This window comes from Zalophus californianus, chromosome 1 (genome assembly GCF_009762305.2).
Source record: "Zalophus californianus isolate mZalCal1 chromosome 1, mZalCal1.pri.v2, whole genome shotgun sequence".
NCBI lineage: Eukaryota > Metazoa > Chordata > Mammalia > Carnivora > Otariidae > Zalophus > Zalophus californianus.
This window is the reverse complement of record NC_045595.1, coordinates 143,849,058-143,863,818: the sequence shown is the minus strand read 5'-3', so window position 1 is coordinate 143,863,818 and position 14,761 is coordinate 143,849,058. Positions and strand designations below refer to the sequence as shown.

At 35.1% G+C, this 14,761-nt stretch overlaps 1 protein-coding gene across 7 annotated transcripts in view; it reads left to right on the top strand.

Annotated features, from left to right (window-relative positions):
- ATP13A3 (ATPase 13A3) overlaps positions 1 to 14,761 on the top strand; it is a 95,007-nt gene that overhangs the window by 27,673 nt on the left and 52,573 nt on the right. For 4 of the 7 annotated variants that reach the window (XM_027587792.2, XM_027587789.2, XM_027587791.2 and 1 more), the window contains exons 3-13: positions 793 to 891; positions 1,908 to 2,081; positions 4,381 to 4,563; positions 4,851 to 4,921; positions 6,583 to 6,663; positions 7,824 to 7,893; positions 9,215 to 9,349; positions 9,811 to 9,883; positions 12,493 to 12,624; positions 13,772 to 13,951; positions 14,281 to 14,438. In XM_027587792.2, coding sequence (XP_027443593.1) covers positions 841 to 891; positions 1,908 to 2,081; positions 4,381 to 4,563; positions 4,851 to 4,921; positions 6,583 to 6,663; positions 7,824 to 7,893; positions 9,215 to 9,349; positions 9,811 to 9,883; positions 12,493 to 12,624; positions 13,772 to 13,951; positions 14,281 to 14,438 — 1,308 coding nt within the window. In that variant the 5' untranslated portion in view covers positions 793 to 840. Of the gene's footprint in view, positions 1 to 792; positions 892 to 1,907; positions 2,082 to 4,380; positions 4,564 to 4,850; positions 4,922 to 5,605; positions 5,785 to 6,582; positions 6,664 to 7,823; positions 7,894 to 9,214; positions 9,350 to 9,810; positions 9,884 to 12,492; positions 12,625 to 13,771; positions 13,952 to 14,280; positions 14,439 to 14,761 lie in introns of those variants that run through there. The other 3 variants (XM_035724970.1, XM_027587790.2, XM_027587793.2) reach the window with 2 other exon arrangements.

Genomic DNA, 14,761 nt, shown 5'->3' with positions numbered 1-14,761 from the left:
GCACAAGCCAGGGTGGGGAGAGGCAGAGGGAAAAACAGACTCAGGGAGCCTGATGTGGGGCTCCATCCCAGGACCCTAGGATCATGACCTGAGCCGAAGGCAGACGCTTAATGAACTGAGCCACCGAGGCGCCCCTCCCGTCTCCTTTTTTTAATACAGGAAAAAAATTTGTCAATGAGCTCAATGAATTTTCTCCTAGACAAGCATCATGGGTAGTCAAACAATTAGAAGATTGCTTAGTGGACTTGGAATAGAATGGGGGAGTGATCTCTAATAAGGGTACACCTGCTTTAGGAATTGACTCTTGGCCAGGGATTACCATTCATGTAAAAGGTGCTCAGTAAATATTTGTTGGATGATTAATTTAATAATCATGGAGAGGTTTTGGGGTTGGTTTCACTGCTGGTGCTTTACCTTTTCACTATACTTCAAGCAATAAATTGAGTTGTGTGAAGAACTTTTACCTCAAGATGGTTAAACTAGATTTGTTATCTGAGTCTGGGGAATGAAAAGGGAAGATTATGTAGTAGTTTCTCGCAGAACTTAAATTGTTTTGTACCAAGGCTATTGCTAGTATAAGTTAATTGATGAAGTATGCCAGGTTTTGTGATGGTATATATCAGAACTAGCACACTATTGAAAATGTAATTAAAACCAGTCAGCACTTTAGTGAGTACTTAAATATCAGTTAAACTTTGATACATATATCACAACAAAGTCTTACAGTATGAAGTTATATAGTCTACTAAGATACAACAGAATTCCCTAATATTTGTTCTTCTTTCCCGTCAGTTGTCTTCAACTGTTCTGAAGCACAAGACCTATCAAACCACTGTAGATATGGACAAAGAAGAAAGGAAGACTATCAACCAGGGTCAAGAAGATGAAATGGTAACCGGTTTTTATAACTTATTTGTCAAGTGTGAAGAATTTATCTTTGTAATTTATTACTCCAGGGAAGTAGAAAAGTACACAGAACAACAACAAAACACTAAATCAATGTGCTTTCCTCATCCCAACTGCATTTTTGAATTGGGATTATGTAACATCTCTATTTGTTGGTTTTAGTATAATTCCTGTTTGAACTGTAATACTTAGAGGAGAGTAGTATGCTTCATTTTTATTTGACAATTTAAGAAGTTATGTTAGTTAATGTTTTAAATATAATCCCAAATGTAAGATTTCTAATTCTGATTTATAAAAAATGTAAAAAAACCCCCAACTTTTCAGCTCTTTGTGTGTAGAAGGGGGGAGATAAGGTTGTCAGGTATAATATAAGATACCCCATTAAATGTGAATTTCAGATAATCAAGGAATAATTTTTTTATATAAGCATGTCCCCAAATATAGCATAGGGCAAGCAGAATTAATTTTTTATGGAAATTTAAATTTAACTAGGCCCTCTGCATTTTCATTTGCTAAATTTGGTGACCCTTGTGTTATGGTGGGGGAGGCAGTAACTGAAACAGTTGAAATAATTGGCCTCAAGAAGTCAAATTGATCAGTCACAGTCGTATTGAGACAATTAGCTAATCATTTGGGAGAAAAAGTTAAAACTTACTTCATCTAAATGCAGTGTGATATTATGGCTTATGTCCTGGAACAGAAATAAGACAGTGGAAAAACTAGTGAAATTCTAATAGAGACTAGGTTTAGTTAATAGTAATGTACCAGTGTCAATCTCTTGATTTTGACAAATGTACCAAGTTAACAGGGCAAACCAGAGGAAGGGTATACAGGAACTTTCTGCAAATCTAAAATCATTCCAAAATTAAAAGTTTATTTAAAAAAAAAAGCCTACCTTTTATATGATAAGACTGTTAATACTTACCAGGAAAACAAAAAATTTTGGCAGTTACCTCTCCTATCATTTGATATTCAATTGTATGATCACCGTGTCCATGCAGGAGATTTATGGCTATAATTTGTGTCGCTGGAAGCTTGCCATAGTTTCTCTAGGAGTGGTTTGCACTGGTGGCTTTCTCCTCCTCCTCCTCTACTGGATGCCCGAATGGCGGGTGAAGGCGACCTGTATTAGAGCTGCAATTAGAGACTGTGAAGTGGTGCTGCTGAGGACTACTGTAAGTCCTTGTATTTACTGGGAGCTGATTATTCAAAAAGTAATATAATGCTTTTGTGTGTACTTGGTTCAAAATAATATATGAGGAGAATATCACTGATGGATATAATCAGGAATACTAATCCTAAAAGCACTTGTGTTCTAAGTGATAGTGATTAGAATATAAAAGAATCATAAGGATGATTGTATCAACCCCTTCCTTTTATAATTCTTGATGCACTGAGAGATTAGGTGCTTGTCTTTCAAGGTCACCAAGCCAGTTTGAGGACTGTATCAGATCTGTTACTCACTAGACCAACTGCCTTTCTACTATGTCATATTGCTGCTTCTCTTTTTTTTTTTTATCTTAATTGGAAGCATTTTATCAGAGGCTTTAAATTTTTTTCCTTTTTTTTTTAGTTAAAGAAATCGTTTTTATTGAGGTATGGTTGACATATGACGTTTATTAATTTCAGGTATACAACATAATGATTCAATATTTGTGTAGATTGCAGAATAATCACAGTAACTGCAGTTAACATCTGTTACCGTACACAGTTAACAGAAATTTTTTTTTCATGTGATGAGAACTTCTAAGATCTATTCTCTTAGCAACTTCAGATATACTCTACAGTATTGTTAACTATAGTCACCGTGCTGTACGTTAGATCCCCTTTTGACCTTTACCCATCTCACCCTCCCTCAACCCTTACCTCTGGCAACCATTTAATCTGTTGTCTTTATGAGTTCGTTTTGGGGTTTTTTTGTTGCATATATATTTTAATTGAAGTAGAGTTGCCGTAAAATATTATATTAGTTTCAGGTAGACTACATAATGACTTGACATTTATATACATTATAAAATGCTCACCACAGTGAGTGTAGTGACCATCTGTCACCATTCAAAGTTATTATATTACTATATTCCCTGTGCTGTACTTTTCATCCCCATGACCTAATTCTGTTATGCCGGAAGTTTGTACGTTTTTTTCCCTTTCACCTATTTCACCCATTCCTCCTTCCCCCTCCCTTTTGACAACCACCAGTTTGTTTTCTGTCTTTATGAGTCTATTTCTGTTTTTGTTTGTTTTGTTTTTGGTATTTGTTTTGGCTTTTGTTGTAGTATTTGTCTTTTTCCTTTTGACTTATTTCACTTAGCATAATACCATCTAGGTCCATCCAGTTGTTGCAAATGGCAAGATTTTATTCTTTTTTTTTTTTTTTAAGAGTTTTTATTTATTTAGAGAGAGAATGGGGGAGAGAGAGAGCACATGAGAGGGAGGAGGGTCAGAGGGAGAAGCAGACTCCCTGCTGAGCAGGGAGCCCGATGCGGGACTCAATCCTGGGACTCCAGGATCATGACCCGAGCCAAAGGCAGTCGCTTAACCAACTGAGCCACCCAGGTGCCCCAAGATTTTATTCTTTTTTATGAATGAGTGGTATTCCATTGTAAATATATACTACATCTTTATCTGTGGATCAGTGGGCACTTAGCTTGCTTCCCTATCTTCTTGGCTCTTGTGAGTAATGCTGCAGTAAACATAGGGGTGCATATATCTTTCTGAATTTGTGTTTTTGCTTTCTTTGGGTGAATACCTGCAAGTGGATTACTGGGTCTCTTAGTATTTCTATTTTTAATTTTTTGAGGAACCTCCATATTGTTTTCCTTAGTGGCTGCACCAGTTTGCATTCCTACCAACAGTGCAGCAGGGTTCTCTTTTCTCCACACCTTTACCAGCACGAGTGACTTCTTTTCTTTTTTGATACTAGCCATTCTGACTGCTGCAAGGTGATATCTCACAGTGGTTTTGATTTGCATTTGCCTGATGATTCATGGTATTGAGCATCTTTTGTTACTTGGCCATCTTTATGTCTTTGGAAACAGGTCTATTCCATCCTCTGCCCATTTTTTAATTGTGTTTTTGTTGTTGTTACTGAATTATATGAATTCTTTATATATTCTAGATATTAGCCCCTTATCAGATATATCTTTTACATGTATCTTCTCCCATTCAGTAGGTTGCCTTTTCATTTTGCTGATGGTTTCCTCAGAGGCTTTAATTTCTAGTCTCAGTATGTTGATGGTTAAATTAAGAAATTACTCATGATCTTGCATGGGATATTGTATTAGTGAAGTATGTCATAAAATGGTCAATGGAAAGCATTTATACATCTTCATGAAATGGTTTAACATTTAGTGAGTAGGAAGTGATGCTTTCTCAGAGACAAATCAATAATATGTAAAGAATGGGAATTAAAAGTGTATATAGGCCGTTATGCAATGTACATAATAGACTTTTTATCCCTTTCTGTCTTGTAAGGATGAATTCAGAATGTGGTTTTGTGCAAAAATTCGCTTTCTTTCTCTGGAAACTCACCCATTTTTGAGCCCCAAATCTGTGACTCATAAAGTTTCAAATGGCCATGCTGTTCATCTAACTGAAAATTTGGCTGAAGAGAATAGGCATGAAATGAGTAAATATTCACAGACTCAGCCACAGCAGGTATTGTGATCTTAATGTCAAAGTTTCTTTGAAAACCAGAATTCTTACATTTTATACCATCATAGCCTATAATTTTGTGCATGCAGTTATTTTTGTTTGGGATAAATTCATACACATATAAAATATCTATTATTATATATAACACAGTTTAGGTACACTAGAAGAAGCAGATTGCATTTGTATGTGATCACTTTAATTTTAATAGATAATATATTTGTGTTAGTAAACTTAATCATAAACAAGTGATGATAATGCTTTTTGATGTAACGTTTATGTGTGTTCTACAGGTCCGTTTTTTCACCCACCACAGTGTAAAATACTTCTGGAATGATACCCTTCACAATTTTGATTTTTTAAAGTAAGTATTTTTCTTTTGTTTGGATTATATAATGAATGTCTTGAAAATGTTCTAGATAAAAAAGAATTAATTGTAGTGTTACATAAAATCAAAGAGGTATTTATTGCATAACTTTTATTCACTTATTAACAACTCTCTAGTGTTACTTGAATACTTATTAACCATTATAGGATAAATCCTACTTGTAACTTGTACCTTGGCAAAATTTACATTAAAGTTTGAAACAGTATGATTCTCCAAATCCACTCTGAGTCTGAGTTCTTTTCTTTTTGTGGGTTCATCTCAAAGTGAATTTCGAGTACCCTTTATAGCCTGTCAGAATATCTGAATTCTCATTTCCCAACTTGCTGACTGTTCCGTCTATTTGTCCTTGAGGGATGGAGTAATAGACAAATAGAAATTTAACTTTACTGTGTGGATTAAGATTCAGACATTGTCAAATGTGTTAAGCCTTGAGTATGACAAATTGGAGGAATCCCTTAAGCTTTATTTTTTGTGGAGGCTTCAAGTTATGTGAGTATAGATTAATTAGGATTCTATTTTTATTGCTATTGTTAAAGTGATTATTATAAACACTCATTAAGTATCATTACTTGAATGCTGAAGGAATTCTTAATATTAGCAATACAAAGAGAATCACCTTATGAACATTTAAAATATTCATGCCTGGATTTTTTTCCTCAGACACTAAAGAATTGGAATATTCTGGAATAGCCCTGGGCATTTCTACATGCCTAGTTCTGAAGACCATTCCTAATTAAGAACTGTTGCCTTATAGAACACTGCCAGTGACCTGCCATTTTGTTTTTTAAAAAAAGACTTGGAGCTGATCCTTGCTGCTTTTGGAGAAGTTACCAACTAAAGTGGGGAAAAAATGTCAAACCTGTTTGCCATGTGGTGTTTGCCAACTGTAGAAACTTACAGAATTTAAACTTATCCCAATGATAGCTGTTAATTATGGAGCTTAGTTTTTCTAACTGAAAAAAGTAGAAAAGGATTGGAGTTCAGTGATGTACAAGACTCTCTTTAGAGTTCTATGGCCAGTATCTCAGTTAAAATAAGCATAATTAAGACATTTTGGGGGAAAAGTAGATCTGTTGGTTGAATCCAGTTAGAATTGTTACAGATTTTAGGCAATGCCCGTGACTCATAAATTCTGTACTTCTCTCCTAGGTTTATATTAGAACAGGGACAGATTTAGATGCTTTTGTAGAAAGAAAAATCAATGAATAGGATTTCTTAGCATGAAGCTTAAAAAATTGAAGAGGGAAAACTATATAGATAAAAAATTATTTTTAGTTTGGAATTCTCAAGTTAGTCATACTTTAGTTTTATTAGTTTAATTATTAGTTCTTACAGCTTTGGTACAGACTTAAAGGATAATAATATTATTATATAAACTTGAGTATTTAGAGCCATCTTATCATGTGATAGATACATTGGATAATTTAGAATTTTGCATATTTGAGACTTAGAACTTTCATTATTGTTTATCTTAGGAATTTGAGATTTAAAAATTCTCATTCATTATCTCAGTTTTTGTTAAGGGTTTCTATTTGTAAGGAAGTCACGCTTTAAAATCAGGAATATAGAAAAATGAGGCATTAAGACATTTGGATATTTTAAACTTTGTTTAAAGTAAAAACTTTGGATTTATTTAGGGGACTGGATGAAGGTGTTTCTTGTACGTCAATTTATGAAAAGCATAGTGCAGGACTGACAAAAGGGATGCATGCCTACAGGTAATTTTTATCCAACTAAAGTTAGATCTGTTATCAAAATTCCTAAATAAAGTAGTATATATAGTCCACCCTTTTACCATATAGTTGTACATATTAACAGGTATTTATTATAGACATAGTAGTTGACAACTTACTCATGTTTTATTTGGGTAAGACTGTCTCTTGGTTTAAGAATTACAAAAATGTTAAAGCTGAAATTTTGAAGTTGATATCCCTGAAAATATACCATATTTTATCAATTCTGAGGTGCACATTTTCCCACATTTTAACATATTTAAAGGAGGGATGTGTCATATTGGGTGGAGTGTTATCCTTTACTTGAGAGCATTTTTATCTTGATGGCATATAAAATAATGAGTATGTCTTACAATTGATAGCATCTTAGATTTTCTGAAATGTATTGGGAATTGTAAGCATGAGCTAAAAATTTACCACAATGAGTATTTGTAAATTGGAATGCATAATCTTTATCATGTTATTCTTTGCTACAGTATAAAAATATACCAGTGTATTACATATTTTGAGAATAAATGTCATTTTCAGATTAAATTGGCAGTTTTTTTATACTCCTGTAGCATGTTTTTTCAACGGGTTAGGATATTAAAAAATTAATTCATTCAGACTTAAATGTCATAAAAGGCAAGAATTGCTCATTACTCTTTCATATTGAAAGTACTACCAGGAGTTTAAGTTGGAAGGATTTAAACAAGTTTTTGAAAGCATTTTTTTTTAAAAAGTCAAATGTACAGTTGTTTTTGAAATAAATATTCTTAGTGTAGTATTCTCATTAGAAAAATAGTACAGGACCCCTCAAATATATTTTAGTCTCTTGCAAAAATTAGTTGCAGTTCAAAATTTTTGATTCCTGCCGTGTTCAAGGATGAAAAAGAAGGCGTTTGCAGACATGGTTATTACAGACTAGTGGGAAAGATACTTGTCACACAAAAAGATATGAGGCTATCCAGTATTGACTACTTTGATTTAAGTACTGTAGGTAGAGAATTGAACTGTAGAAGACAAGTATGTAGAAACATGAATGTTTAAGTTCCAGATTTAAGAGCAATCTGTGGTTTGAACCTTATCTAATGAAATGCCATCCCTAAATTATACTATTATTATATAATATAATGTAACACCATTATTATGTTTTCCTGTTATAGAAAATTGCTTTATGGAGTAAATGAAATTACTGTGAAAGTGCCTTCTGTTTTTAAGCTTCTAATTAAGGAGGTAAGACAACATTTTTGATCAATGGAGTTGTCAATTTGAAAAGAGCCATGATTTAAGTAATATATTCTTGGTTTTCTTTTTCTTAGTTTCTGCCTCACTCTTTTTTTTTTAATTGAAATGTAAAGGTAGTAACTCTGGTAGAGAAATAATTTGGGGGCCTAAATTACCTTTTTTTTTTTTAAGATTTTATTTATTTGATAGAGACACAGCGAGAGAGGGAACACAAGCAGGGGAAGTAGCAGAGGGAGAGGGAGAAGCAGACCCTCCGCTGAGCAGGGAGCCCTATGGAGGGCTCGATCCCAGGACCCTGGGATCATGACCTGAGCCGAAGGCAGACGCTTAATAACTGAGCCACCCAGGCGCCCCCTAAATTACCTTTTTATTAATTACCTTATTAATTTGTTTTGCTTTTCTTGTCTGTAGAGTTTTTTTTACTCTCAGTATGTTGCACATGTAAATCTTGCCCTATCTTACAGATGTATACACCTGTCTTTTCTCTTTTCTTCAATTTTTTTAAACAATTTATCATATTTATTCTTAGAAAGTCTAGTTTGTAATATAATTCCATCAGTAACTATCTTTGATCATTAGAAAACCTTTCTGCTGTTCTTTTATCTTTAAAATTGGAGTAAGTTCTTTCAAATTATCTTGTTTAATTTTAAAGTAAAATGGGACTGTATATGTGAAAGTGCTTTGAAAAGCATACAAGCATCAATTTTAAGACATTTGGGGGAAGTTATTGAAATTGGTAGAATATTATGAAATTTGGCTAAACAAAGTCCATTGCCAGGATTCCCTTATCTCTTTTTCTTGTTTAGGTTTTAATCCTTAATTATTTCCATAGAGAATGCAAAACAGTGTAACTTATTATCTCATATTTGTCTTCCCTGTAGACTCCAGTGAACCTTTGACTTATAGGATAATTGGTATTTGGAGTTCATAATAAGTAAACATTTGTTCCATTTAATTAAGAGTTTTATATCCTTTAGTAGCCCAGTAATTATTGGAAGTAAATGTACTTTATTGCTAAAGCAGAGTGAAGAACAGCTAAATACACATATTTTAGCTATTTCTAGCTGAGTCTATATTGGGTTTAGTATGTACCTAAATGGATGCAAATAATTTAAATTAAGCTTATTTAGCCAAATCCTGGTAGGTTAGTGGTAAAAAAGTACTATGCTAACATCTTGCCCTACTTTTTCGGTAGTACATGTTGCCCTAGGGTACTTACAGAGCTTATCCTCTAAATATCTTGTTTTATTTCTTAAAAGATGGAACATCTGTATGGTTATAAATTTGACTTAAAAATCTTGTTTTTTAGGTTCTCAACCCATTTTACATTTTCCAGCTGTTCAGTGTTGTACTATGGAGCACTGATGAATACTATTATTATGCTCTAGCCATTGTGATTATGTCTATAGTGTCAATTGTAAGCTCTCTGTATTCCATTAGAAAGGTAAGTCCAATTTATTATGGCTTTCACAACTGTATTTTGTAGTAACAGTGTAAAGTGTGTAGAATAGTACTTGGTACAAAGTAATACTCAATATAGTTATTCTTTTGGGTTATATGAATATGTATTCCTTTCCCTCTCTTTTCAAGGTGGGGGAAGGTGGATGCTTTTTAGAGTTAAACTACCACTTGATTGCTTAGAGGCCATAGGGTGCTTACCACAGACTAGAATACTGGAGGGTTTATTTTACTGTTTTCAGGACTGTGTCATTAAAGTGCTTCTTATATTGTCTTGAGCTAATCATTGAATAATCTTTGAATCTTTTAGTCTTGACATTTTTAATGGCAGAGTAATATGCATTTACCATATTAACTTACCTTATTTTATGGCACCCTTGCTTTTTAATGTCTTGAAGAGTGGGTTTATATTAGCTAGTTTTTAAATTTTTTTTTTTTTAATTTCAGCAATATATTATGTTGCATGACATGGTGGCAGCTCACAGTACAGTGAGAGTTTCGGTTTGCAGAGTGAATGAAGGTAAGTACTTAAGGTAACTCTTGGAAAAATAAACCAAATAAGATACCCATTAAGCACTAATAACTAAAGCAAGACTAATATACATATACATTCATTTTTTTTTAAAGATTTTATTTATTTGAGAGAGAGCGTGTGTGTGTGTGTGTGTGTGCATGAGTGGGGGGAGGGGCAGAGGAAGAGGGAAAGAGACTCGCTGAGCGGGCAGCCCCATGTGGGGCTGGATCCCAGGATCCCAAGATAACGACTTGAGCCAAAGTCAGACGCTTAACTGACTTGAGTCACCCAGGCCCCCTTGCACCCCTATACATTCATTTTTTAAGAAGTAAAAATAGGTGTTTGGATTGTACTGCTTTCTGTGATTGTAACTGATTCATTCCTGTAAAATGGTATTTTTATTTCTTACTATGTGACAGGTACTATGGTTGGCTCTTGAGATGGAGTGGTTACGAGATGGACACAGTGCTTGTCATCATTGGACTTCAGTCTAGGTGGAAAGGCATAGTAACAAAGTGTGACAAATGCTATGATTAGGAGAGGTCAGAGAATTTAGATATTAGAGCTCATTTACTATAGGTGTCAGAGATGGCTTCTTGGAGAAAGTATTTTTAAGTGGTTGAATTAGTCAGATAAGAGGTAGGTGGGGGGGGGGGCAGTGAGAGAGGGAGAGAAAAGAGTTTTAACTGCCCGGTCTTCTGGAAATGAGAGGGAGCTCAGTCATTGTAATAACTGAAAGGAATTCAGTGTGCCAGATGCAGCAGCTAGATGATGGACAGCCATCTAAGGCATATTAAGGAATTTGACCTCATTCCAAAAGGCAATGGAAAGCCATTGAAGGGTGGTGTTTGCCTTTTTGCAAAAATCATTCTGGCTGTTGTGTTCAGATGGGTTTAGAGGAGATTAATGTTGAAGGCATGAAATGGATCAAGGTGAAGGTTGTGGAGATGGAGAGAAATGAGATGGGGCTGAAAGATACTTAAATGTGGGCATTGAACAGGATTTAATAATTGATTGGATGTGAGGTGATAGAGCAGTGTCAGGCTTGAGGGATGGGCATCGGTGCCATTTAATTAAATGAGGAACACTGGAGGAGAAGCAGTATTGTAGGAAAGGGTAATGTTTTGGACACGTTAGTCTGGTGTGGTATTGAAGAGGTGGTAAAGGACATAAAGGAGAGACAACACAACAGCATGGGCCTTGGAGGCAATAGCCATTTTGATTGATTGAGAATACTAAATTGGTCTCCATTCTCTTGGCTCAGTACACTACATCCAAGCATAAACACAGTTTGGCCTGGCAGGTGCTTCCTTCTCAGTGCTTCCTGGTCACTTGCTGCTTTAGTTGGGAGTATCTCTCTTCTCTGTTGGTGCTCATCCTCTTACTGGTCTGCTGCTGCTGAAGGCACTGGGGATGCCAGGACATTGCATTCAATTCGTGTCTTCCTTACCCCTTTGTAAAGTCCTAACAAGTCATTGGTATTTTGTTTCTTGGTATACCTGAGAGGAGTAGACTTTCAAGTGGCATTAAAGTTTTGAAAGAGTCAAAGTTTATTTAAAATGAAAAGTATTATACCTAGTTTGTGCTTAATATCATTAGAATTCTTTAGAAGTTGTTTCTTCATAGGTTAAAGGAAAAGAAAGGGAAAGAGTTTTTGTCCTACAGACTAACATCACAAATAATAGTTTTCTCTTTACTTACCAACTACCAGAACTCTCTTCTGAGCATAGTATTAAACCTAAGGGAGGGAAAGAATGAGAGTCTAAATGGAAGGTAGTCTTAAAGAAAAACCTCCTTTTGGGAAAACCTTTTTAAAAAGTGTTTAGCTAAATTGAATATAATGTACAAATTTCTAAGGAAATAATGAACCAGGTAAAATATTGCAATGTTTATTTTGTAAATTTATTTAAAATAGATCTAAAGTATTAGGACTGTCTTAGGAATACTGAGAAGGATTGAAATGTTATGAGTTATAAATAGTGCCAGGGAGAAAAAGGGTGGTGTAAAAAAATTGCTGTTAAAAAAGAAAATACACTGGGGTGCCTGGGTGGCTCCATTGGTTAAGTGTCTGCCTTCAGCTCAGATCATGATCTCGGGATCCTGGGATCGAGCCCGGTGCGAGCCTGCTTCTCCCTTTCCCTCTGTTCCTCCCCCCACCATTCATGCTTTCTTTCTCAAGTAAATAAAATAATAATAAAAAAAATACACTAAAATTTTCAATGCTTTCTCTGTTTCCAAGGAGTTCTAGAAATCTGAGCTTATTTACCTATTGCAGGGGATCTCATGTGTGGACTTACTGTTTTGTAAGAGGGCTGTTGTACTGAGTATTGAAGTCCAGCCACCTGTTTGGTCAGAAGGGCCTTGGCATCACCTGTGTGCAGTTGGCATCCTATCAGGGACAAACTGCCTGACATACTTAAACACCATGCTTTGTTACCCTAAGGCATAATAATCTTATTTGTTTTATTTTCATGTATTGAGATTGTCCTATTTAACTACATTATATTTCTGACTTAGTATTGAGGTCAGGTGACCTTCAGGCAAATCTTTTATTTACTCTTTTTATTTCAAGTTAAAGAATATTCAGACTTCTCTTTTTCTTTCTTTAAATCCAGAAATAGAAGAGATCTTTTCTACAGACCTTGTGCCAGGAGATGTTATGGTCATTCCATTGAATGGGACAGTCATGCCTTGTGATGCCGTTCTTATTAATGGTACTTGCATTGTAAATGAAAGCATGTTAACAGGTAAACTAAATGAGTAAAAATCAGATCAGTTGTTTTTAATGATACTAAGATCTAAGTAGTTACTGATTAAACTATTTAAAAACTATCTAGTATCTATAACTATAAAACTGTATTGCTTGTATTTACTCATGAATGTCATGAATGTGATGGATAATGAAGATTTTTTTTTTTTTATTTTGAGGGGACCAAATTCTGCATTATACCCAGTTGTGATACTAAATCATTATGCTGGTGTTCACTACATTTTGTGGCATACTTCTTTTGACATGAGGAAATATTTTATAGTAAGAGAAGAGGAAATAAGTCCTTTGCCTGCAGAGAATGGCAGCATATTTACTTCCCTATTTGATGTGTAAAAAGTGGGAATAAAGATTTTATATTTTCCTTAAACTGGGGGGAAGTAGACTTTGAAATGACTTCCCTTTGGAAATTCATAATCTGAAGGTAGAGTTTGATACCTTTTTATCACGTTTTCTTTATTTTTTGTCAGAGTCAATCTGGAAAGAAGTGGTTGCTATGTTTTTAAACTGTTAAGAGTCTTCTCTTAAAACACAGTCACACAAATATCCCCACATACTTGCCACCTTTGAAACAAGAAATGTGAATGCTACAGAGAATTAAAATTTAATGTTGAAGAGAGTTTGGCAGTTTGTTGTTGAGAGAACTATCATACTACTTATTTTCTCCACTCCCTTTCCTAGATGCCTTTTGTCTTTCTTCTGTGTGTGTGTGTGTGTGCGCGCGCGTGTGTGTGGATAGTGGGGGTTAGGAGTATTTCTTCACATCTCTGTGCTTGAGGTTGCAGAGTACTTTCCAGTTCAGTTTTTGGGGATAAGTGAACAGATGCTGGGGCTGTGGCAGCTACCTGGTCTTTTTATCTGAAATTTGACAAAATCATTTCCAGATTATTACCTTGACTCATAACTCACTTTCAGGACTTATTGTGAGAGACAAGACTTGATATTTTGGGGCAAGGAAATCGGTAGACAGAAAGCTAATTGAGTAAGCTTTGTTATCCACATATGAGAACTCTTAGTAACTATTAAAATAGTATAATAACATTTAGGTTATTTAACAATTCAAGGTTTATGTGTTTGATACTGATTTCTGTGCTTTAACTTAGGTTTTTTTTTTTTTTTTTTTTAAGGAGAGAGCGTTCCAGTGACAAAGACTAATTTGCCAAATCCTTCAGTGGACATAAAAGGAATGGGAGATGAATTCTATAGTCCAGAAATACATAAACGACACACTTTGTTTTGTGGGACTACTGTAATTCAAACTCGTTTCTACACTGGAGAACTTGTCAAAGCTGTAGTAGTTAGAACAGGTAGGGCGCCTGGGTGGCTCGGTTGGTTGGGCGACTGCCTTCGGCTCGGGTCATGATCCTGGAGTCCCGGGATCGAGTCCCACATCGGGCTCCCTGCTCAGCGGGGAGTCTGCTTCTCCCTCTGACCCTCTTCCCTCTCGTGCTCTCTATCTCTCATTCTCTCTCTCTCAAATAAATAAATAAAATCTTTAAAAAAAAAAAAAAGAACAGGTAGAAAACATTTCATCTCTTCTTGCATGGGTTAGCGTATTTGATGCCTACTGAATGTTTAAAAAGAGATTCTGTTTTGGGAGATAATTCTCATTTTCTTCTTTCAACTTTTTTTTAAGGATTTAGTACTTCCAAAGGACAGCTTGTTCGTTCTATATTATATCCCAAACCAACTGATTTTAAACTCTACAGAGATGCCTACTTGTTTCTACTGTGTCTTGTGGCAGTGGCTGGTATTGGGTTTATCTACACTATTATCAATAGCATTTTAAATAAGGTATGTAAATGGTAAACTTTTAACAGGGTTTGATTCTTAATGATGGCATGTGACTGCTGAGGGTTTGAAATGTGGCTAATGAGAATGAAGAACTAAACTTTTGATTTAATTTAAATTAACTATATGAGGGTGCCTGGGTGGCTCAGTTGGTTAAGCGACTGCCTTTGGCTCAGGTCATGATCCCAGAGTCCTGGGATCGAGTCCCGCATCGGGCTCCCTGCTCAGCAAGGAGCCTGCTTCTCCAGACTCTGACCCTCCCCCATCTCATGTACTCTGTCTCTCTCATTCTCGCTCTCTCAAATAAATAAATCTTTAAAAAAAAA